This window comes from Liolophura sinensis, chromosome 12 (assembly GCF_032854445.1).
Source record: "Liolophura sinensis isolate JHLJ2023 chromosome 12, CUHK_Ljap_v2, whole genome shotgun sequence".
Classification (NCBI taxonomy): Eukaryota; Metazoa; Mollusca; class Polyplacophora; order Chitonida; family Chitonidae; genus Liolophura; species Liolophura sinensis.
Window position 1 is genome coordinate 17,892,108 of NC_088306.1, and position 25,565 is coordinate 17,917,672.

At 39.6% G+C, this 25,565-nt stretch overlaps 1 protein-coding gene across 1 annotated transcript in view; it reads right to left on the minus strand.

The window, feature by feature from the left end:
• Positions 1 to 676: 676 nt before the first annotated feature.
• LOC135479047 (26S proteasome non-ATPase regulatory subunit 1-like) overlaps positions 677 to 25,565 on the minus strand; it is a 188,989-nt gene continuing 164,100 nt past the window's right edge. Inside the window, exons 22-30 of the mRNA XM_064758759.1 lie at positions 10,280 to 10,396; positions 6,365 to 6,467; positions 5,557 to 5,726; positions 4,790 to 4,966; positions 4,309 to 4,536; positions 3,719 to 3,769; positions 2,814 to 2,889; positions 1,546 to 1,628; positions 677 to 1,032 (exon numbers count right to left, since the gene is read on the minus strand). Of these exons, the coding sequence (XP_064614829.1) occupies positions 1,558 to 1,628; positions 2,814 to 2,889; positions 3,719 to 3,769; positions 4,309 to 4,536; positions 4,790 to 4,966; positions 5,557 to 5,726; positions 6,365 to 6,467; positions 10,280 to 10,396 (993 nt within the window). The 3' untranslated portion in view covers positions 677 to 1,032; positions 1,546 to 1,557. The remainder of the gene's footprint in view (positions 1,033 to 1,545; positions 1,629 to 2,813; positions 2,890 to 3,718; positions 3,770 to 4,308; positions 4,537 to 4,789; positions 4,967 to 5,556; positions 5,727 to 6,364; positions 6,468 to 10,279; positions 10,397 to 25,565) is intronic.

Here is a 25,565-nt window from a genome sequence, read left to right on the forward strand (position 1 = left end):
CATTTGTATAACGGAAGGGAGCTCAAAACATCTTGGACAAGCCAACACCACTGACACTCTACCAAGACACCATACAACCAGTGACTGAGCTCATTTTTGGCCCCCCCCCTCCCCCCCAAACATAAAAACATTTTTTTTCTTTACTTTTTCCACATGAATCAGCTTGAACTGATGAAAGGAAACTGATTTATATATTAATTTGATTTGTGTCTCTCACCAATGCGGCCTCTGTGAGTTCAAGTCCAGCACATGCTGTCTTCCTCTCCACGAAGGCTTGCCAGCAACCTGCGGATAGTTGTGGGTATCCCCCGGGCTCTGCCCGGTTTCCACCCACCATAATGCTGGGCGCCGTGATATAAGAGAAATATTCTTGAGTACAGCGTAAAACACCAATCAAATAAAATAAATAAATTGATTTTCGCGGCAGTCAGGTTTTTGCATGGAGGTAGGTTCATGTACCAAAAAAAACTGCTGACTTCAAATCACAGCTAAAACAGCAGGCGTTGGATTTCTACACACCTGTCACAGTGAAGATTACTCACTTGTAAGTGAAACGAGGATTAACCTGGCTTTATTTATGATTTTGGATATTATCATACTTTATCTCACTTCTGAGAGAAATGGAAATACAATCAAAGAATAAAACACACATGTACAGGATAAAAATTTTCTGTAATTTTATTTCAGTTTTGTCCGTTTTTTGGGGGGTGTATTTTTTGGTACATAAATTACGGAACTCCCATCACACAAGTAGTTTCATGAAATAACTTGGAATACAACTAACTTTACGGCATGACAAAGCTCTAACAGGAAGATTACACTGCACGTTGTTCCAACAAACGAAATTGTAATTTATTACATCTTTACCAGTACATGCATTTCAAATAGCTTTATTTCATTCTTTCCGTAGGATAAACTAGCATGCTAAAATGATGGAAATTCAAGGGAGGCAACTCAGCTTCCGTAAAAGTTCTCTCCCTCATCACAGAGACTTTCTGTTGTAGTCAGTTGGTTCTCTTCCTCAATAAGCAGCTGAAATCGAGGAAAAGAAAAAGATGAAAAATATTACAAAGTAATAGCTTAAGATACATGACATATAAATGATCTGTTCCAGGTAAGCTTTTTTTCTTGCTTTTTGCAGACTGCTGACACAAAAAAGTGTCAGTCTATCCAGCCTGCATGCATGTCTGACAAAAGTAAACTGTCTTCTAATAAATATGCTTCTATTCACAAAATTGAGATTATTTCTCAACAACTGTCCATCAAAACTGTCACTGTTACTGTCATTCATTTTCGGTGTTTGATTGCTGTTATATCCTTGGTAGGGATAACATCCGATGAAGAGTCACTAAAGCAATTCAGTCTATCAAACTGCCCACAAAGTGTGTAACTGTGATCAAATACCAAACCCATTGCAAGGCACAAAATACACAGAGTATAGAAGAAATCAGAGACACAATAACTGCCCTCATTTTAACCCAACAGTGAATTGACCTCCTGCTAAAGGTTCCTGATCCAGGAACCCCAAACCTCTGCTGTCCTAACCTGATGCTATCCTCAATCCTCTGTCCATTCAAAAGGTTCCGGGGGTTCCGGCTCCTCCTCTTCCTCAACCTTGGGACCTCCGGCTGTACAGAAACACAATGACAGTCAGAGGATAAGAGAACATGGCAAAAGGACAAATCAGGGGTAGTTATTTGTTTGGTTCTTTACTTTATTGGTGTTGAACGCTGTGCCCTAGAATTTTTCACTTATACGAAGATGGTCAGGTTTACAGGTGAAGGAGTGCCTTGAGTAGTTATTTGATTGGTGTTTTATGCCGTACACACATGTGTATTTCACATATACTATGGCAGCACGCCTTATGGTGGGAGCAAACTGAACAAAGCTCAGGGGACACCCACAATCACCTGCAAGATGAGGCTAGCATGAGCTGGACTTGAACTCACAGAGACCGCTTAGGTGGGAGGTTCCTGGGTCACTGTGCCGTACTGGCATGCTAGCCCCCTCAGGCACAGAGGCATTGCGTGCCTAGAGTAATCAAAAAGCCAGTCACTTGACTTTAAGCCAGGGCCAAAAACAGGACAATCCTCCTGTTCGCAGAGTTTATTTATTTATTTATTTGATTGGTGTTTTACGCCATACTCAACAATATTTCACTTATACAACGGCGGCCAGAATCATGGTGGGTGGAAACCGGGCACAGCCCGGGGGAAACCCACGACCATCCACAGGTTGCTGTAAGACCTTCCCACGTACAGCCGGAGAGGAAGCCAGCATGAGTTGGACTTGAACTCACAGTGACCGCATTGGTGAGAGACTCCTGGGTCATTACGCTGCGCTAGCACGCTAACCAACTGAGCCACGGAGGCCCCTCGCAGAGTCTAGAAGCATCCAAGCTTTCGTGTTTGCAAATTTTTTTGTCACAGTACAACTACTAGGACTTTGCCAAGCCACCATAAGTGAAAAAGATTTATTTATGCTAACCTCCTCCGTCACAACATGTCACTCAACACCAAGCCACCAATGGACTAGGGCATACTAATTCACACATGTAGCTGCCTGTCCTCATTCAATCAGATGACAGATGCAACTCTAAGGACTATCGCTGTCTTATCATTCTCTCTATTATGAGCAGTTTTATGAAGCTTGCATCTTTAAAGACACAAACAAAACAATTATTTAGTTCATTTCCACAACAATTGTATGTATAAATTCCACTGAAAGGAGAGCTTTAGTGGTTTGAAAAGGTTGGAGATTTATAGTAAACTGATAATGACAACAGATCAACGCCATGATAACAACAATCATACCAGCAACGTTCTCTACGATCTCTTCTGCTTCTCTGGGCCTCTTGTTCTTCAGCATTAAAATGCCTCCGATACTTGGCTGTAACACAAGCAAGACATGTAGTTAACAGCAATTCTTGTCAGCTACTGGTATTTGAACAAAAAGTATCTGTAGTGCTTAATCATATTTCAGCTGAAATCCTTCAGCTATAATGCTGGCTTAAAAACACAAAGATACAAGCTACGAACATGAGTGACATCAAAAACCTCATCCAAATGTAGCATTAAGCTATATAAAGCTATTGCCAATGTTGTGTAAAGCACAACAAGCGAGGTAACCTGTTCAGGTAAATAGTTTTAACTCCTCACACGGCCTAATGAAAAGTCCTGATGTAATTGCCTCATACTTACAATCAATGTACAAGTCCTGATGTAATTGCCTTATACTTACAATCAATGTACAATTCCTGATGTAATTGCCTCATACTTACAATCAATGTACAAGTCCTGATGTCATTCTATCAGCCCAATAAGGTACAACAGCATATGCAGAAAACTTACTTATCTAATCAATGTTTTTATGAACTGTTGGTCAATTTACAAGATGAGGAAACAAACCAAACCTAGGATATAGGTTGCCTGCAGACATACCCTGAAAGCTCTAAAATTTCGCCCACAAAAGTCCACTTTTAGAGGCAAATAAATGTCACAAAATATTATTTTTGGTGCTGAAACTTTTCCAGTAGATTATCATCAAATGTTCCAGGGAAACCTTCAATACACCTTTGTAAAATCAAAGGAACTGTCATGATCACGGAAAATGGGCATTTAGTGTAGGTGTAATTTTGTTGACCAATCCTCTTATACCTAGGGACTTGAACTGAGGTGGCCAGGGATCTCATCCCTGTGTTTTAGCACTGGATACTTACATCTTTCATCGGAGTGTACTTGCCATCATCAGGCATGCAGATAACACGGAGCTGTAAATACACAGAAATAGTTCATGTAAATTACAGGTTAAAGACAGACCATAAAAGCACATACATTCAACATACTCTGAAAGAGTTACAACTAAATTTTTACCTCACCAGACATACTGATAATTTTGGATTCAACTCATGACCGGCTTGACGAGTCTGATTGGAGAAAGTTCCTTTGCTGATTTGATTTGTGTTTGAAGCTGCATTCTGAAATTGTTCACAAATATGACGGCAGTCAGGTTGATATGACAATAAAAGGGCCCAGAGTTATCCACTGTTGCTTAACCAGGTACCCAACAAACCTCCTTTGAAACTACTGCTGAACCAGCAAAGAGCTGGATTTGAACCTGTGACATCAAGATCTGATTAGTTGCAGCATGAAGAGCGTATTAATTAAATGATCCAAGACATTATGAAAAGATTATTACCACTGCCCCATTACACCTGGAGGACGGAAAATAGAAACCATTGCCCCAAGGAAGGCATTAATAAATATCTAACCAACATGCAGTTCAAAAAAGGGAGACAACTATGTCTACCTGAGATCTCATCACCCGAGCTGGGTTCTGTAGCATTTCAAACAAAGGCTCTGGCTCTTTTTTCTCTTCCTTCTTCTCTTCTTTCTTGTCATCTCTCTTGTCATCTTTTTTCTCCTCTTCCTTTTTGACATCCTCCTTCTTCACATCTTTTGTGTCTTCAGTCTTCACTGAAGACCCTTCCTTCTTCACATCAGACTTCTCTTTTCCTTCATCTTTCTTTTCATCATCCTTTGAACAAACATTAAATTAAAAGTATATAACATCAATATTTAGATTTTATTATCAATATAGTATACAGGATAATCCTCCCACCAGACAGTCCTACTCATTACTCCTCTTCCTCCTTGAATAATTAAATTAATTATTTAACTGGTATCATTTCTTATAAGCGAAATTTCTGGTTGCTCCACTGTGGTGCAGATGACCAGTACATTTAATTTTCAATGGTTTTATTTCCAATTTCCTGTAGAGTTTCACTTACAACTTCCATTTTCTCATCTTTATCTTTCTTTTCAGCCTCTTTTTTCTTCTGCTTTGCGGTGATACTCAGCACAGCTGTCTCCACTTTTTCACGGGCCTTGTCTTTCTTTTCCTCAAGTGGTGGTGGGTATGCAAATGTTGATGGTTTTGCATTAGACCTTAGTTCACACTTTGGCATCTGAAATTATAAACAAACCTTAGAACACTATGCATGATAATTTAGCTGGAAGTTTGTTCTTTTGGTCATTCACATGTCTGCAGATAAAAAGTGCAATCTATTTGTGTAACTGCCTTCAAACTGTATCCCCCATTACAGTCTTTCACGTAACAAGGCTCAGTTACTTCTGAGTCAAGATGAGAATACATACTGATCTCTTCACTGAAGAGATAGATTTATAACAATAAATTATTAAATAAATTCACTTGAAATTTAAACCAGCGCAAATGTTCTGGTAATGGTCAATTGATGGTTGTCCCTTGGGCATTTATTTAATTGGGGTTGACTTTCATCAATACTTATCATTAATGTCATATCACAACAAGATCAAATGTGCTTGTCTGAATGAGGACACTTTCATTGTGCTGTCTCACTAAAATTCCATGCTTAAGACATCATCCTGACTAAGGACACTGGGCTGCAGATTAGTTGGTCTATGAAGTCAATTGTGACAAGACTTAGCACAGAGCCCAGGTCATTCCACCTATTGCAAGGCAGATGCTTTCACAAATGGTGTCCTCTACACCATGTACCACGCCCCTGGTGCTCACCTGAAGGTCCGAGTTGAGGCCAACAATACAGGTAGGCGTAAAGGCCAGGGAGAGGAAATGTGTGAGGGGGAACCAATACCAGAACTGACAGAACACCAGCACCCCCACCACTGCCTCCATGTTGGTATGACCCGTCCTTGACTGCAGGGCCATGGACATATTCCTGCCACCTACAACAACAACAACAACAAGTTGTGTCACATTTCTAGTCTTATATGGTCAGGTTGTATCTCGTCATGAATTCAGAAAAAGAATTTTTATTCTCCAAGATCTAATACAGAACACAATTCATGCCATTGTGTACTGTCACATATGGAGCTGTAAAAGTGACATCGTGAAAAAAAAATTCTGCAAGAGAAAGAAAAATTATACGATGAAAAAAAAAAATTTGGGGGGGGGGGGGGGGGGGGGGAAGAGAAAACTTTTTTTAATCCCTGACTTTACGGACACCCCCGACTTTTTACAAGTCGAGTTTAAAAGTCGTGGCCAGGACATAATTGACCAATCAAAAAGGCTACGCTACAATCTCATCTCTACAGGTATATAGGGGGCTACTGCATGAGAGTCAGTACCATGAAATCAGTAAAATTAAGCCAGGGCCCCCACTTGTAAAATCGGGGCCCTGATTTTAAAAGTCGAGGGTAAAAAAAAAATATTTCCTCTTCCCCAAAATTTTTTTTCCACCATGTCTTTTTTTTTTATATACATATATTCAAAAAAAATTTGTTTCTCTTCCAAAACTTGTTCATTTCACCATGTCACAGCATTATGACCCCACAAAAGCATAATCTCTATCTCGGTAATTTACCTGCATCAATGATACCCTGGGCCAAGATGGAGCCAAACTTGGCCATGATGTCGTCATGTTTGTCAGCTATAATCTTCGAGTACAGCTGCCGAAAATGGTTCACCTAGAAGAAGAAAAAAAAGAGACAAAAAAGCAGGAATAAGTTACAGTGCTCAAATCAGATACACCTCCAGGCAATGCAGACTTGACCCAATATAACCATGGACTTTCCAGCCAACTTTATTTTGTTAGCTTATTTATTTGATTGGTGTTTTTTTTTTTACACCATACTCAAGAATATTTCTCTTATTCGACAGCGTCCAGCCTTATGGTGGGAGGAACCAGGCACCTCCGGGGAGAAATCCATGACCAACGGAACCTCCACTTGAACTCACAGCAAACCCACAGGTGAGAGGCAGCAGAACTTAATCAGCTCCCGAAATGCACGCACATTAATATACAAACCAGATCTCGAACAAAAATGGCACTTCCACATTTGAATATTTCCAGGAATGTACCGGCAAAAAATAAAGCTATGATACAAGTATGGGTCTGGGTTATTTTCGTTTAGTTTAGCAGTATTTTTGGACTCTGTGAGAAATAATTAAGACATTGCCTTCTTCTCATAATGGGATGTTCCTTGTGTCAACACACGGAGTCACTGAAATCTCTCAAAAGCATGTATAATGCTGACACGAATCATGACACTGTGTCAATGGTCAATGACGCTTAATCAATTTAACACGGAAGAAGGTAGATTTTTGGAAAAGTTTGCAGGAGAAATCTTCAGAATATTTTCAAAGAGTTTACCAAATCATATCACATTTTACTTTTACGTGCATGTTTAAACATTTTTAGACAGCTATTTACAGAGTCACACTGATACAAGTTTTCTTACATGCGTTACATATAAAATCTTAAAATGATCCTGAATGTAAAATAGTCAACTCAATTGTATTCTTGAGTCAAATTCTGAGATGGACACTCAACATGTCAGGTTAAATTTATCAATGGATTTTTTTAACCAAATCCTTTGAAACAGAAAATCTCCAACTGGAAATCTAAAGCACTGTATATAACCGCCGATTCCTCTCTTCTTTAAAACCCATCTTTTCAAGCTACACCGACAAAAAAACTAAAATCCTACTACTAACACAAGTTAGATGTCAGTTTTTAACACGATTAAGTCTAACTTATGTGGCTTCCCTCCCTTTGCCTTCTAACTCCGATGTAGTGACTCAAATCAATACACCCATTTCACTCTTTGTTTCTTCTCTTTGTTCACATTTACAGCTTCTGTTTTTCTCAAACCTTATGATTTTGCCCAGCCATATCAGTGCAGGCAATTTATATCAGTTACTTCATGGCTAACTGCCCGGTTATAAAAGCTGTGTTTTGATAATCATGATCAATCAAACACAGTTATCAGCTGAAGACTGGAGTCAACGGTTTTGTTGAGTAAAATATGAAATAACTCCACTGTTCCAGTTTAGAAAAACAGATTAAAATAAATAAAAAGAGCATTACAGATTTAACCAAAAAAAAAAGAAATGGGAGTGAGGCAGATTTGTATCTCCTTTATTACTGAAGGTATGCTTTTAATCTATTTCAGCACTAATAATCATTTTTTTTTAATTGCCAGCTTTAAATATCAAGTAGTTATCAATATAACACTGAATCAGTGGAAATGTGGTGTTGATGAAATTGATTTGAAATTAATAGTCAAAATGGCAGCGGGTAGAGGGGTAACTTGGGACTCCTCAAAAATTAGATATGATTTTCAAATGCCGAATAATTACAATGTAAAACCTATGAAATATGAATGTCTAAAAATACTGGTGCTGGATTATAACTTTCCATTTAGTAAAAATTCTCTCAAAAGCAATCTTTCCCTCCCTTAGCTGGCTTAATTCATCATTTAAAATAGTTCACAATTAAACCTTATATAGTTCTGTTTGACATTAGTATAGCATCATTATGCAAACAGGTTTAACATTCATTAACAAACGACAATTTCTTTATGACTGAAGCCTTTGAAATTTTGTCGAGGTACAAATCTTTGAATGTTGATAGATTGATTGATTTTTGATTGATTGGTGTTTTACGCCGTACTCAAGAATATTTCACTTATACGACGGAGGCCAGCATTATGGTGGGTGGAAACCGGGCAGAGCCCGGGGGAAACCCACGACCATCTGCAGGTTGCTGGCAGACCTTCTCACGTACGGCCAGAGAGGAAGCCAGCATGAGCTGGACTTGAACTCACTTGATAGATTGTACATCTAGGTTGTGGTCTGCTGTTCAAAGGTCTATTAAGACTTTATAAGCCAAAGTGAATCTAATTTAAATTAAAAACAATCCATTGGCCTACTGTATTTCCAACTTTTTACATGCCAAGAGAACCCACAAAGCGTCGGGCAATAGAAGAGTATTGCAGCTGACAGGTACATGACCACTCAGGGCTGCCTAATGGGACGTGACAGTCAGTCTGAGAGGAGGTGGATTACGAGACAGTGCCCAGATAAAAACCAGCCAACCCTGTCACGCAAGACCAATGGCAATAGCAGGTGATACTTTATGTCAAGGTCGCACTCTGGGTTCAGCCAGAACTAAGACACCGACATTACAATACAGAGCAGCATGTCCGAAACATTGGCTTAAAAGCCAGGAAAGTGGCGGAGTTGTACCAATCAGGATTCAAATAAAATGCCACAGATTACATTTAGAAAAAAAAAATGACAACAACAAAGTTGACAGCGATATTTAACATGTGCAATGTAGAGAAGTTTTTGTGGAAGTTGGGGTGGGGTGGGTGGGGCGGGGTGGGGTTGGGTGTTTGGGGGTGACTATGCTGTCCAAATACCACTCTGCCATAACCTAGCAGTTGCAAAAGATATTGTCTACAGGCCATGGAAAGCAACGGGCCTAACAATAGGTTTATTCTGCATGTGGTATTGAGTTCAATGAAACTTATACCCATGAATACTTACATTTTACTTTTAATCATCATTATGGCAACCATCATTATGGTGGGAGGAAACCGGGGCAGAGCACGGGGAAAACCACGATCAATCCACAAAACCTTCCGACATATAACTGGAGATGTGGACAGCACGGGGCTTGACTTGAATTCACAGCAAAACCCATGATCTTGAAAAAATCTTCTCACATATGACCCAGACTTGAATTCACAGCAAAACCCATGACCTTGAAAAATCTTCCCCACATATGACCCTGACTTGAATTCACAGCAAAACCCATGACCTTGAAGTGTGAGTGAGTGAGTGCTTGGGGTTTTAACATCGTACTCAACAATTTTTCAGTCATATGACGACGAAGAATCCTTAGGGTGCATGTACATGTAATGTGCCTCCTTGTTGCAGGACAGATTTCCCGCCGCTCTTTTATTTAGTGCTGCTTCACTGAGACGACTTACCACAGGCAAGTAGGCTGCCCCGCCCGAGCCATTATACTGATACGGGTCAACCAGTCGTTGCACTATCCCCTTCATGCTGAACACCAAGCAAGGCAGTTACAACTTCCTCTTTTGAAGTCTTAGGTGTGACTTGATCAAGGATTGAAACGGACGCTCTACCAACTGTGCTATCCGGGCCGGTGAGACCTTGAAGAAATCTTCCCACATATGACCCTGACTTGAATTCACAGCAAAAAGCTATGACCTTGAAAACACTGGTTCTTCCAAATACTTCTAAATGCCTTAGTCAATCTACACCAGGTATTCAAATTTAGAAAACCTTCTTTTAATACAAGTCTTGAAGAAAAAAGGAAAATGGACAGTCAGACTGACAGTCACTGTCGCCTACAATACTCATAGGCGAATGCTGGAAGACGGGTGAAAAAAAGCACTGCTGAGTTTTCACAGTGGACTTTTTATTCTGGTCTGGCTGACTCTCGTTGAAAGCCACTTAGACTTACCTTAGGACAGGTGATCTCATTCTGCTGAATAAGGACGAGAGCAGATGCAATCAGAGCTCCTTGCCGGACATAATTCACTGGATCATTTGTCATGGGCTCCAGGAGCGAAATGGCTTCCTGAAACAATCAAAACAAACATCAACATCAAATGTTAAATATCACACCATAGTAAAATAACACAAGGTGCCTTGTCACAGATAGGCTAAAGCGGCGCTCAACCAAAATACGTCACAACAGTGTGAAAAATCACATCCATGAATTAAAATCACACAAAATCACATGGCAGGGTGTCACTGATGGGCTGATAAGGTGGAGACCAACTATTACGTCAATACTGGGCTAATCAAAAGTTGCCACCTCAGAAAACGTTTCCTGTATACCAAACGCTATAATGAACGCTCTAATTAGCACGTCATGTCGGGTATGGGGATTTTGAAGTAACAGATGATTGGGGCTGAACACAATTTTGGCAGTATTTCAGTTGCACCATGGTAAAAAGGGGACTTTTTGAAATGCAACTTTTAAGATTAAATATAAAACTTGTACAGGTTTATGTATAAAACATTTTGTTTTGTCGTCCTTATTTTATTTTACATTAATGTGTTTGTGGACGGGGGGTGGGGGGCGATCAAAATGGTTTGTTGCATACTGTACATGTTGACTCCGTAATAAAGACAGATCCTCTTTATTGTTTTTGATAAAATCATCCCATAGTTTCTAATGTTCTCTTTTTTTTGTTTTTTTTTTTCATGATGTCCAGGCCATTCAGCAGTGAAAATTACATATATACATGTACATGTACAATATTTCACATGTATCTGAACTGGAATCAAAACTGGGCAAAAAACATATCCCTCTGAAGTCTACTCTTCTTAACCTTCGTGTGAAAGTTCATCGAAGATTTTTAATATTTTCAAATGTAACCAGACTACCAATTCCTAGGGTTTGCTACAGACACAGAGGCGTTTTAAACTCTGCAATGCAGCGTCTTGATTTCCCCCAGATTTCTAGCGAGTGCCGCCCACTTGGCAGCAGTTTCGGACTCTCCTTGGCAGCTTCACTGATGTCATCTTATCTGCCAGGTCAAACACCTCTGCAAAATGATCTCCTTTCTGACCAGTTTCATGACAAAACAGCCGCGGGTGCTTTTGGAGACTTTCCAGCACATTAACATCCCTGACCAAAATGAAAGATTATCGCTTCCAGTCTCTGATACATCGTGGCGCAAGTTGCCGGTTAAAAAAACTCTGAATCGGGGGAAGCTAGATCAAAAGTGAAATCCTTCGATGTAAAGAGCTCAGGAACTTTCTGTTGTCTGTCTGAAGGGTCTAGAAAGATGACAGAGTCGTGATTAAGGCATAGTGACCTCCAGTCGAACACAAAACAGAATGGTTTCAACATGCACTGAAGATCAGAGGACCATATCCTTGCTTCACCCTTAAATCAGCTGAAATTGTTAAGATAAGGGCAAGAACTGCATACTGCATCACCGCTAGACCCAGGCTAATTAAGGCAACAATGGTAGAGATGGAAATGTCGGGGTAGGGGTCAGAAATGAGAGGTGTGGGGAGCCGGGTAGCTGACTTCAGCAGAATACATGATGCCCAGCAATGGCCAATTTATCATTAAAGCCTATAACCCTTTGGTCCCAGACTACACCAGCTACTTGGACTCTTGTCAAACTTCGACTTCTCAGACACTTTAAATACCTCTATCTTAAAAGAGCTGCCATGGCTCAGACTTACGGGTTGATTGACTGATCCTCTGACTGAATCTTACTGTTTATCACGCATGACTGAGAGACATGAATTTATCAGCTGAACGATTTATTTGATTTATTTATTTGATTGGTGTTTTACGCTGTACTCAAGAATATTTCACTTATACGACGGCCGCCAGAATTATGGTGGGTGGAAACCGGGCACAGCCCGGGGGAAAACCACAACCATCCACAGGTTGCTGGAAGACCTTCCCACATACGGCCGGAGAGGAAGCCAGCATGAGCTGGACTTGAACTCACAGTGACTGCATTGGTGAGAGACTCCTGGGTCATTATGCTGCGCTAGCGCGCTAACCAACTGAGCCACGGTGGCCCCTCAGCTGAACGATGTTTAACGTGTATCTTAAAAAAGTAACATCTCTTTAAAAGAGCAACTGTAACAAAGCAATTTGTTCTGTTACACAACTGTATACTTTATCATTTTTTATTTATTTGGTTGGTGTTCTACAACATACTGAAGAATAGTTCCCTGATATGCAGCCTGCATTATGGTGGAAGGATATCTGTGGTTGCATGAATGCTCATTAAATGCGCATTAAATACTTCAAAAGTGAAGGGCTCCATAGGACTGGCCCTACACGTATGTCTTTCCAGGGTCTTATGTACTGCAAAACCTTTTTTACAAAACACTTTCAAAAATTTTATTACTTAGTTTTTCTGATGATCATAACTGTGTTTAAAGCGACTGCATAAAATTGTAATATTGCACACTGTTACTCACAAAATAACGTTCAACTGAGTGAAGGATTTACATTAAATACTGCAGTAATTCTTCAACCTTTTCTCATGTTTGCAAGGTGTTTATATACCTTGCAAGCATATTCTGAATGAAGATTATTCAATATATCCAGACTGATAAAATTATACTTATTGTGAAGCCCTAAAATTGGCCAAACCAACCAATGTAGTTTTGTCTCCAATGTCACATTAAAACTGTGCATAAATTGCACTGAAAGTTGCTCTTTCATAAGCAAAACAGGTTGAGGAATTAAGGTGAGAAGCAAAAATCAAACACCTTCAGAATTAATTCGCATTTCATAATCCCAGTGCCTGGCCCAACTTTGTTCAATCAAGTGTTGAAGAAAAGACAAAAATCCAAATCGCTCAAGCAAAAACCAATCAAGACAACTGAACTTCCATGGTTATAGCCACAACTAGAAAGGGTTGCTAGGTTACATCGTGGATTGCTTCCCCATCATGTGTACTGGCCCAGATAGGAGGCATGTTTATACATGTACGTGTCAGTGGTATGACATCACCGTTCACTTGTACGTCACCAGATGCAATCAATCACTCCTTTTACTATCGAATCGCACTAATCCATTAGCCACCGTGGGGCATCATGCCCATCTCCACCCCCACACATGCCAGTCTCGGCAGAATAAGGTAATCATACAGTATGATCACATTCTTCACACATTCTATCACATGGACCACACAAGTGCCACCTATTACCAAAAGCTTATGCCAAAACCATACTCCTCAGTTCCTCAATAAACTAGACAGAATTTTTCTTTTAAATTATACATGTGAATATGAGGAAGAATTAATTCAAGGAACACCAATGATTAAATACAATGGCTGAAATGATTTATGATGTAACGGCATACGTGAAATGTAATCGAAAACAAAATCTTCATAATCTTACAATTTACAGTGGACTGTGAGCATATGTATCCATAGAAACACAATGAATGAGCCGGACAGGAGATCGAGTAAGGTAATATTGTTGAAATGATATCCAATATGTTAGCTCAGCATCACTTGTAGCTAAATCTCTGATAGCGATGGGTGATTGGACGCTTCCTTCTGTGACACAACATCATAGGCAACAGTGGAAATAACCGGATAACATTTGGTTTCTGTACAATGTACAACATTTGTACCTTTTAAATTGGTAGCCATTTAGGCAAGTAATCCAGCTTATCCTGATATTTATCATTTAATCCCTCTTTTCAAAACGCAAATCTTGTAATCAGTCAATTTGTCCATCTGTCAATTATCTCAAGCCCAGCTAGAACAGAGACATATCAAATGATTTTCAAACATCATCACAGATCAGAATATTAAATAATTTGTGTTTTGTGCCTTTTCATTTGATTGGGGTTGTATGCCATACTCAAGAAAAGTTCACTTATACAACGGCAGCCAGCATTATATTGGGACAGAACCCATGACCATGACCAAGTTGGTGACAGACCTTCCCACGTACGACCACAGAGGATTCTGGACTTGAATTCACAGTGGTGAGAAGCTCTTGAGTCACTGCGCTATGATAGCACTCTAACCTCTAGGCCATTTTTAAAGAATTTTAAGGAATTTTGAAGTTGCCTGAAATAATGCGAATAATGGGTGGAACTTTCACTTCAATTTGTAACAATATAATTTTTCTGTATCCCTGAATTAAACTTCTGGAAACTGTTGTGCATGTGTTTAATATGAGCTCTGTGTGTAAAGGTATGCACAAACAAAATTTTAACTGTAAATCTAAACTTAAAATCTGTGCGATCCATTATCTTCAGACAATATCAATTTTTTTTTTTTTTTTTTTTTTCGGAGAGGGGGAGGTAAAGGTATGTTGAATGTATATAGTTTTTTGCAGTCTTAGAAAAATTACCACTGATACATATACATGTATGCTGTCAGACATGTCATTCCCTTTATGGCAGATCATTTTATGGACAGAAACATTGCATGACATTTTAGTTCTGAACATTACAGGGCAATTTTAGATTCTAGGCCATCTTCTATCTTACCCTATGCAAGTCTTGTCAGGCTATCAAACGTAGACACGGTGGGGAAAAAAGAACTGCTGCCAGAATAGATTCAGCGTAAAGTGACAGGCCGAAGCTTTTATGTAATCGGGTGAGATAAATGTGCGGGGCGGCAGACAACCTAGAGAAATCAGCTGCAAAACAATGGCCAATGACAACCCAGCGATGAACCCCAGCTGATTAGCTTAGAATGGGAAGGAAGAGCGAGAAAGTAGGCATGGGATATAACCAGCCAACGTAAGACCAACTTCTACAGTTACAACACTAAACAGCCCTTATACTTTCAGCTTTCTCATTTATTCCAATATCTTCATGCTGTATCAAGTTCTCGGATGAAATTTTTAATAAATGTAAAGATTTTTCATTTTTGAGAAAGAGATGGAAACCAGTTCTATGCAATTATGACAATGAAGGCAATCAAGATTTCCCCCATTCCCCTGTGGTTTGTACCATGAGAATAAAGCCATGAGAGATCTGACAACAGAACCATCTATTCAAGAAAATATCTGAAATTAAGACCAATTTTTTATTTACAAAAGCAACCCTGTATCCTTTTTTATAAAACCACAACCATGTGCCTGGATGTCATTTGAGCACTAGCTATTACCAGTATCAAACTGTTAGGAGCACGTCTATATACGTAGTTGGTCTACAATGTGGCTGTATCGATAGGACACATGAGGTGCAGGTTCAAATCTGACCTTGGGCTATGACATATACTCACACTTTCAGATGTGCCTGATTACATAGTCTTATATGCTCACTGATGACCACCTGTCTTCCACCGAAATGGTGTGTATATCTGTACGTCACACGTTGAAAACTTTCTCAGTGACTCACCAAAGATCAGTGGTTTTCAACAGGCACTCCGGTTTCCTTCACCCATAAAACTAACTGCTATCATATAGCAGTGAAAAATGTGTGAGCATGGATTTAAGCAACAACCAAATAAATATAACAGATTATCATTTTACTTAGGGTTTTTTTTTATGTGACTGGTGTTTTGACTACAGGCTGTATTTGAGCCCGCAGCCTCATCTCTGTAAAGTAATGGTGCAATTCTATCTGAAACCATTAGTGTGCCCTGGCTGCATGTGAAGGTCCATCTCAGTTACAATGAATACATATAAATCTAATCAATAACAGGCAATGCTTAACAATGACACAAAGACCATAATCATAATATCACTTTGTATCTAAAAATAATTCCATTTTTTTTTTTGTTTTTTTTTTAATGTATCTCCATTTACACCGATACAATCGGAACAAATAAACGCTTACCGATCCTTCATCAAATTTTCACTGGTCAAGAGAAAAGTAATATCTAGTAGGACATGTTGACATGTGGCTATGTTAAGGAGCAATTACACAAGGATTTGTTATGTCCACATGGGCCTGATTACCATACTAACAGCAGTTATTGTCCCGAGTTTGGAGCGAGCCAATCAAACCAGGGCAGACAACCATCTGAAACTGTATGCGTTCAAAGACAAACGGGAGTAAAATCCGCCGTAAAATTCGTCATTCTGGAATCAGCGAAGTGAAGACATCAGAGTAAATCACGACATTTTGACAGCCTCGTGCGTAAAAGCTGGCCGGTATACAAGTCAGGGGAGATAAATGCAGAGATAAAAAGCTGTCGCTGGTCATTGTTGACTAATGGAACAGTCCCCTATATCATCATCAACCATAACACTTGTAGGCCTTCCAATCAGAAACATGTGTATACATATATACCCACTTTATGCCTTGAACATACAAAGATGGCTTCCCAGAATTCTAGCACATGTATAACAGCACACATTTTCAACTAGAAACCTTAATGGAGTATAATTTATAGAATTACCATATTTCACCTATATTTTGGCATGTAAAAAGGCACTTTTAGGATTGCATTAAGGCCTCAAAATGCTACTTTTGATGGCACTATTTCAGTTTTTCTGTTAAGAAATTATTCAAACTTCATATGAAACTCTTAAGTGGCTCTATTGGTCACTTGAAAATGCTTAAAAACAACTCTAGGTGAAAAACAGCACTCTCTGTTTCATGAATAACTGGCATTCATTTAACTATAGAGTGCAAGAGTATTAACTTAAAGTTACAGCTATATCCACTTGTTTGTCATATTAGTAAATGCTGACCATCCATGTCTCACAGCAGTCTGAGCTGAAAATAAACTCCCAGCGACCGCATTGGATCACACGTTCTAGGGTCATTATTCTGCGCTAGCACATTAACCAACCACCAGGCCCAGAAGGCCTCCAACCACAATCAAATAAACATGTACATGCAACACATCGACCCGGAAGCCTCTCACCCATGCGGTCGCTATGCGTACAACTTCAGCTCATACTGGCTTCCTCTCCGGTTGTATGACGTAAGGTCTGACTTCCAACAACCAGTGAAGGGTGGTGGGTTTACTGAGGAATACATTTGTCAGCTGAGGAATATATTTATCAGGTGAGGATTTAAGTGATCAGTTGGAGATTAAAGTCGTCAGCTGAGGATTAAAGTCGTGTCAGCTGAGGACTACATTTGTCAGCTCAGGGTTATATTTGTTAGCTCACGATTATATTTCTCAGCTGAGAATTAAAGTCGGGTGATCTGAGAATTAAAGTCGGGTCAGCTGATTATTAAAGTCGTGTCAGCTGAGGACTACATTTGTCAGCTCAGGGTTATATTTGTCAGCTGATGATTATATTTCTCAGCTGAGGATTAAAGTCGGGTGATCTGAGAATTAAAGTCGGGTCAGCTGATTATTAAAATCGTGTCAGCTGAGGACTACATTTGTCGGCTCAGGGTTATATTTGTTAGCTCATGATTATATTTCTCAGCTGAGGATTAAAGTTGGGTGATCTGAGGATTAAAGTCGGGTCAGCTGAGGATTAAAGTCGGGTCAGCTGAGGACTACATGTATATTTGTCAGCCGAGGATTCTATCTGTCAGTTGAGGATATTATTACATATGTCACAACTGGTTTGACTCTTGTACAGGCAGTCATGTATACACAGTACATAATAAAAACACGAACTGAGATAAGGATGTACTCAATGACATGTAACCCTCAGAAGCTAACTCTTCTGGATCACTGACTTCTATTAAGTTTCCACTACATATACGTCTGCTCATCTGAGCGAGAGCTAAAAGCTCATCAAACTGAAATGGTGAGTTTTGATGCAAGACAATCACTTATCTCACAAACTAACCTCAAGGCATCGTTATTTATATTAGTCCTTGATTTATATGATTTTATCATAAGGTGTTTTACACCATACACCTAACAAAAATTTATAGAAATGGGAAAGCTGTCAGAACCTGGTAAAATCCCGACCGGGTTTGAAGGAAACCCAACAGGACCTGGCATGAGGACTCTTCACATTAGACACAGGAAACCTCAAAGGTCCCAATCAAAACCTCATAGGGCTCAGTGAAAACCTCATAGGGCCCAGTCAAAACCTCAAAGGTCCCAGTCAAAACCTCATAGGACTCAGTGAAAACCTCATAGGGCCCAGTGAAAACCTCATAGGGCCCAGTGAAAACCTCAAAGAACCTAGAGATTACTTCACAGGATCCAAAGTGAACTTCACAGGACTCTGAGGAAACTTCATAGGACCTGGAGGAAACCCAGAACCACTGAGGAAACTCCATAGGGCCCAGACAAAAAAACCTTACAGGAAAGGGAAGGAAACCTCAAATGACCTTAAGATCAGGGCCCCGAAAAAACACTTCACTTTGTCAAACCATTACAGACCTCTCGGCCATTACATTGCTCTTGGGGGACAAATTTGCCTATTATGTTATAACGGGTACACACTGTGTGAACTTTATAGATGCCAATACATGTATAATATATGAATGGACACCGTAAGTTACCTGTAATCTTACTGTACACCAAATCGACATACAATATACCATAAGCTTTCATAGAATAAAAATAATCTTTGGGTGCAAAGAAGATTACAAACTTGTCACAGTGGCGTAATTCTTCTAGTTATAGGACAGATATGAACAGTGCTGAAAGCCAAAAAACTACATTTCTCTCTCAGTTTTTTTCAGAAAAGCAAAGATACATATGTAGTTCATTAAATGGACCAAATGACTGTATATTCCTGTTACATTTAGATGTTATATATTGGCTGAAAGGAGTAGACCAGATGAACAAATTTTATAAGGTTTACAGTATGTACAGATGTATGCAACAACAACTTGGAAGAAAATTTTGGGAGCACATCTGAGACCATGTTACACTGATTCTTGTTTTGGACTAAATAGTGTTCAATAATGTGGGAGAGGGGCATTGTAAGATTGTAGGAGCTGGAGACAAATTGCCATCCCTCACAACTCACGAAGTGAACTTAATGCTCTCCAGAACACATCCATCTGTCAAACAATGGCTGCACAGAGACATCAGTATGTTTGCAATTCTGTGGGTGGGCATAAACTGCAGCTGGGAGCAACAGATGTTCTCAGGTAATGTTTACCTGCTCATTAACAAGATGTCAGAGAGAATTTCTGTACAAAAGTGATTCTTTACCGCCCCTTAGGTATACATGGAAGGTGGAAAAACTGTGCCAAGGAAATGATCTGCATTTGCAATTCAGTAGCACATTCAGCTACTACAGTTAGTAACTTTATAGCCTGTCTATGTACCAGAAGTGTACTGTTAACTGGGCAGGTTTATGAATTATAAGATTGTCATATAAAATGTACATGTTGTACATTTTGAGACATCATTCCTAATGTAAAACTGTAAATCTTCAACCTTTTCAGCCTCCAAAGCACGTCATGCATACAATTATTGTGAAAAAAAAAAACAAACAAACATTTGCTTGTGTCATTAAAGATAGAAGCTTCATAAAACTATGTAAATTATTTCCCTACACCCCGTAGTTCTCTGAGAATGCTTAAAAATATTGGTGGCAGAGGTGGTTGAAAAAGTTGAGAAATTTAGGGTATCATCCCCAACATATCTATGTAGTGAATTTTGTAATTTATGGCAATTAAAATGCACAAAACAGCGTACCAACGATGGAACATCTCCCCATTAACATTACTGTGTTATTGGATGCCAATGTCAATGTTGAGGTAGGCTACAAAAACCACTAGATACAGTACAACTGCTGTAGCCACTTGGTGCACACTAATGTAAACATCAATTGACCTGTAACAAAACATCAAAGATCACATAGGCAAGATCAGATAACTGAGAGGAAGACGTCATGGTAGGCTGCTGGTAAAATACCATTCCAATTGTTGCTGTTTTGCCATTTCCTGTTGGCACACAGACACCTGCAGTTCTCAACACGTAGCTATAGTGTTTCATCCAGGTCATAACATTTCACCTCAAAGTGCCCCAGGGGAGGGGGGAGGGGGGAGGGAGTAGGAAGGAATGACAGGGTAGGAGAATGATACAGCTGGGAGATTCTGACAGGCTGTCCACAGCTGTAGCCAGGCATCCTTGTCAAGCTACACATTACCAGGTTTGTTTACCAGAACGGCCGACAGGTCTACGCAGAACACCTGGACAAAGCGGGTAAATGTTCGTTACCTCCCTTTTAGAACTGCCGCAGGCAGTAGGTGGCAGGAAGATAAAGACCTCATCAGGTCGTCATAGAGGATGTTTCTTAATGCTGATCTTGGGCTTCCTCGATTGAGGGGTTTGCCACCCAAGTACACTGTTAGTAGAGTATGAACTATATATAGCCAAAGAGCAGGTGCTTCCAAAGTATCTGTACACATCGGTACATGAGAAATAATAAGTAAATCACTGAAAATTATATGTTGTTAAAAGCTGTTATTGATCGCACTGAAGAATTGTCCAACAATTTGACATTTAATTTTATTTATTTATTTATTTCATTGGTGCTCTTACTCAACTCTTACTGTGCCATACTCAAGAATATTTCACTTCATATACAGTGGGAGCCAGCATCATGGTGGGAGCCAGCATCATGGTGACAGCCAGCATTATGGTGACAGCATGGTGGCAGTCAGCATCATGGTGGGAGCCAGCATCATGGTGGCAGCCAGTATTATGGCGACAGCCAGCATCATGGTGGCAGTCAGCATTATGGTGACAGCCAGCATCATGGTGGCAGCCAGCATCATGGTGGCAGTCAGCATTATGGTGACAGCCAGCATCATGGTGGCAGCCAGCATCATGGTGACAGCCAGCATCATGGTGACAGCCAGCATTATGGCGACAGCCAGCATCATGGTGGCAGTCAGCATTATGGTGACAGCCAGCATCATGGTGGCAGCCAGCATCATGGTGACAGCCAGCATCATGGTGACAGCCAGCATTATGGTGACAGCATGGTGGCAGTCAGCATCATGGTGGGAGCCAGCATCACGGTGGGAGAAAGCCAGGCACAGGTAGGGGGAAACCCACGACCATCATCACATTTGATACCTAATGTATTAAACTTAATATATTAATACACAAATTAAATGAAAGATTTACTCATTTGTCAATTTGACAGGTTTATAATTTTCATTTGAGTCAAAATGCAGCTTAACAGGGGCTCCCTTTTGAGCCCCATAATTTGAACTATAACACGATAAACTGCAGGTTTACATGGCGCATAACTGATATTTGGATATAATACACAACTTATGTATACACAGTAAGGAGTCACATTAAATCACACATTTTCAGCATAAAATTAATCAAAATGAATATCTTTAAAATATTTCAAACTCCTCTTCCTTAATAATTTGGGGTTTTTTGACTTTTTCTCCAACTTTGGCACCCACTAAGGTATGAAACTATAGCCTGCCCGTGGCCCTCCTCTTGTCCTTTTTTGTTTTTTTTTAAAAGTTCTCATTTTTTGGTGGGGTAAGGATGTAAATTAGACGTGAACTCCATGGATTTAACTGACATTACACTCTCTTTAGTGTCAATCAATCTTGCACCCAAAAATTATCACATTTAATTCTTGAGGAAATATATTTTCCATGAATTATGAACTGAAGCGATACAAAAAAATAATAATAATATTAATAATAATAATAATAATGCAACAAACTGTAACATCTGCTAATACATGTAGATAAATATCTATGCCTACAATTATATACAGATTAGCTTGTATGTACATGTAGTAACCTTGAACAATTTCTGCACAGGTATAGGTACATGTATATAGCCAATGACCTGATCTTGACTGGGGTGTTATCATTCTGGGTACTTCAAAGCTCTCCCGCAGCTGGTACAGTACACAGTACAGTGTTTGTAGAGCAGAATTCTATCAGCCTCAAATCTCATTAGCCATGTGAAAAGCACGCTCTGTATTCCTCCCCCAAACAAACGTACATTTGTCGTAGAAACTGTGGGGGAGTCTTAGTTTTATGCATGGTGTCAGACGGCAGTGAGCGGAAATTGGAAATCCCCCACCCTCAAAGAGACGGGCTTGCTCACTTTTGTAGCCGTCACTCACCAAGAAAGCTTCTGACCCAATCTTCGCAGGGAATAGAGGTCAGTTCAGAGAGAAAGAGAGAGAGAAAAATTAAAGAAAAAGAAAACACACTGGTTGATTTGCATCGAAAAACTCAAGAGGTGCTGCTAGCTGCTCTCATGAGGTGCTAGCTGTTCACATGAGGTGATACATATAGCTGTTCACACATCCTGCAGTCAGGACTGGCTTTGGTCATGATGTGCCCCATCTTCTTATCTGATGGACTGGATACATTTTCTCACCTCAACTGAGGCAGAAATTGCTGATAAAACAAGGGTAATATAAGCAGCCCTCAAGGAACACATGAATTCAGACAGGCCCAATTCTCTAACCTTGTACAGTACTTCATAATGTCAATGCACATGAAATCCAAATTCTGGCTCCAATATTTGAGATCTCTTAACACGGCGAGCAACCACTCACTTTTGACTGAAATCCATGACTTTTTTTCTTCTTACACGCATAAGCTTCCTGTGATAAATTACATTTCAATCTCTCTAACTTCTAGCAATTTAAAAGACAGAGATATTTTTTAACTAAATCTCGTCTCAATGTATTTATTGATTGATCGTTGTTGAACTTTATTTGATTTGTATTTTACACAGTACTCAAGAATATTCAATTATACAACAGCAGTCAGCATTATGGAATCTGGGCAGAGATTGGTGTTTAATGTCCCACTCAAGAATATTCCACCTGTACAATGGTTTTTCCTGGTGTCCAGAGTAATTCACCTGCATTTGGAATTTTCCAAACGTGTGATACAGATTATTGAGACGACGAAATATTGTTGGAAGGCACGTGATCCCCACGAAAATCATGTAACACTTACATGGACTTACCAACAAGCCTTGCGGTTAGATAAAACCAACAGTCCCCCCTCTGGGGCCACTTTCACAAAACTTCGCAAGTTACATTTCCCTTAAATTTTTTTGTAAAAGACGTTGTGTACGTAAAGATAGTCCCAAAAAGCGATGTAATTTAAGAAAAAAGTGATGAATAATTGATTCATGGAAGTTTGAGAAAGTGGTCCTGAGGCTTTCTTTATTTTCTATGAGAATCCAAAAGGCTTTAATTCTTGAGATGGTTCTGGTAATCCAAAATTACACTGTTTCACGTCGTTTAAAGATATGAACAAGGAATACCCCAAGTCTGTTCATTTCTAAATGTATTAAATTCTTCATTTGGAGCAACAAATTTGCAATCCTAGATTTGAACTACAAATGTAAATCTATGGGAATCCATTCCGAATTTGGCTAAAAAACACAAAAATCAAGGTTTGCATGTATTTGATGACTGAAAGACAAGTAGCCTGACCATGCAATCAGGATTCAACAATACTAATAACATTCACAGGTATGTGGGAGAATTAACTACAGGTATCATAGGGCCCTGAACATCACTTTTCTATGTTATACTTTTAAATGACGCCATATGTCTTTATTACCTACACTGTACATTTACATTTCTTGCAGTTAAATCATTTTGGACATGACGCTCGTCATTATCAACATGGAATATACATCAAGTTAAGATAAGGGTTAAACCCTGGTCGTGGGTTTCCCCTGGGCCCTGACAGGTTTCCTCCCACCATAATGCTGGGCGCCATCATATAGGTGAAATATTCATGACAATGGTGTAAAAGACCAATGAAATAAATAAAATTAAAAATGGGTGGGATGGTGTGGGGAGGATAGGCTTGACAAAGTAGTTCAACGATGTTACAACTGGCCTTCCATTTTAAAACCCACTGTGGCCACAGTTCCTTTAATAGCCGAGTTTAAAAGCATCAGGCCTATCCTCCTGCACGTTTTTCCAGTACTGAAGTGTCTACATATTTGCACAGCCATGAGGATCCTGATGAACGCGATCTCAAGAGGTAGCTCTGATGACCAGTGACAGATCCGATCATCCGCTGGACATGCATCAGTTGTAAGATAAGAACTGATAGAGCACGGATTTCTCTCTGTCTGACAGGTGGAATTGGTCGGTCATGAATATATAGGTCTGGGGTCCGATACGAGGCTCCAAGATCAATCCTTCAATGCACTGATAAATATTTTTGACCGTCAAGACGCACCACGCAACCAGAAGGACCTGGGTTCAATTAGTGACCATTTTCCACTGCAGTGTTGATAAGTGTACATTTATATGAACAGAATCGTGCACATATTAATAGACTACAGTATAGATGGCCTATACAATCCAGACCACAGTCATTATTGTACAGTTAGACACGAGAGGCTGGCTTTGGTGTAACATTTATTATTTTGTTCTCTTCTATATTAAAGAGATTCCAAAGAACCTGTGCACGGGTTAAACAGTTCCTGCTGGCTGACAATGAGAGATGAACTTTGTACCCATAATACTTGACAACACGCCCTGAAAATTAAGCCACCGCAGCCAGGGCTATAACTTTCCTGGACTTCCTGTTCAGCCTGAGGGAGAATCACACCTATTGCCAAGCTTTAACCATACAAAAAATTAGCTGTGGGAAGTATTTGTCTTTTTTTTTTTTTTTTTTTGAATGTTGAAGGGGAAAAAACGTAACTCGTGAAAATTAAACACAGAATTAAATTTGGTGGTGGTTGTGGTGGTGAAATGGGGGAGGTCGATGGGGGGGGGGGGGATAAGATGAACACTGAAGGTTCTCCAATGCAGCACAGTTTTTAACCCCGTGAGGTGGCACTAGTGCAAGCCACTGATACATCAAAAACTATTTTTAATACAATGTCTACAATGTTATAATGTGTCAGTTTCTATTACAACATAGTAATGTCTTTAATGTGAGAAATGTTTATTTTAATTTTACGGAAATGACATTAGGGTCCTGCTGTCAGGCATTTGCTGAGTTCCCACAGACCTCTGAAAGATGGTTATGTACAGTATTTTACACCATACCCTTTATCAACTGCAACACGAAATGCAGCGTCAAAATAAAGAGATCAATTTGACAAACTGATTCTTGTCGCCGTAAGGCATATGTTTCGTAGGTGAAGATTTAAGCACATGAACAGAGAGTCCATTCCAAAGGTGGACGGCAAATGGTCTTTAATGAGCTTCATGAAAGACCACAAAATGGTCAATATATTAGTAAGTGATACAGAGAGTTCACTGTCACAAAGCATTTAAAAGTGCTGAATTCAGCTGAAGAAATCTCAAAAATCTCCTTGCTGAGACCAGAACTAAACCAGGTCCTCAACGAATGACAGTGATTGAAAGACATATATTTTAATCACATCTTCATGACCTGGCCCATTAAAGTGCTTCCGAAC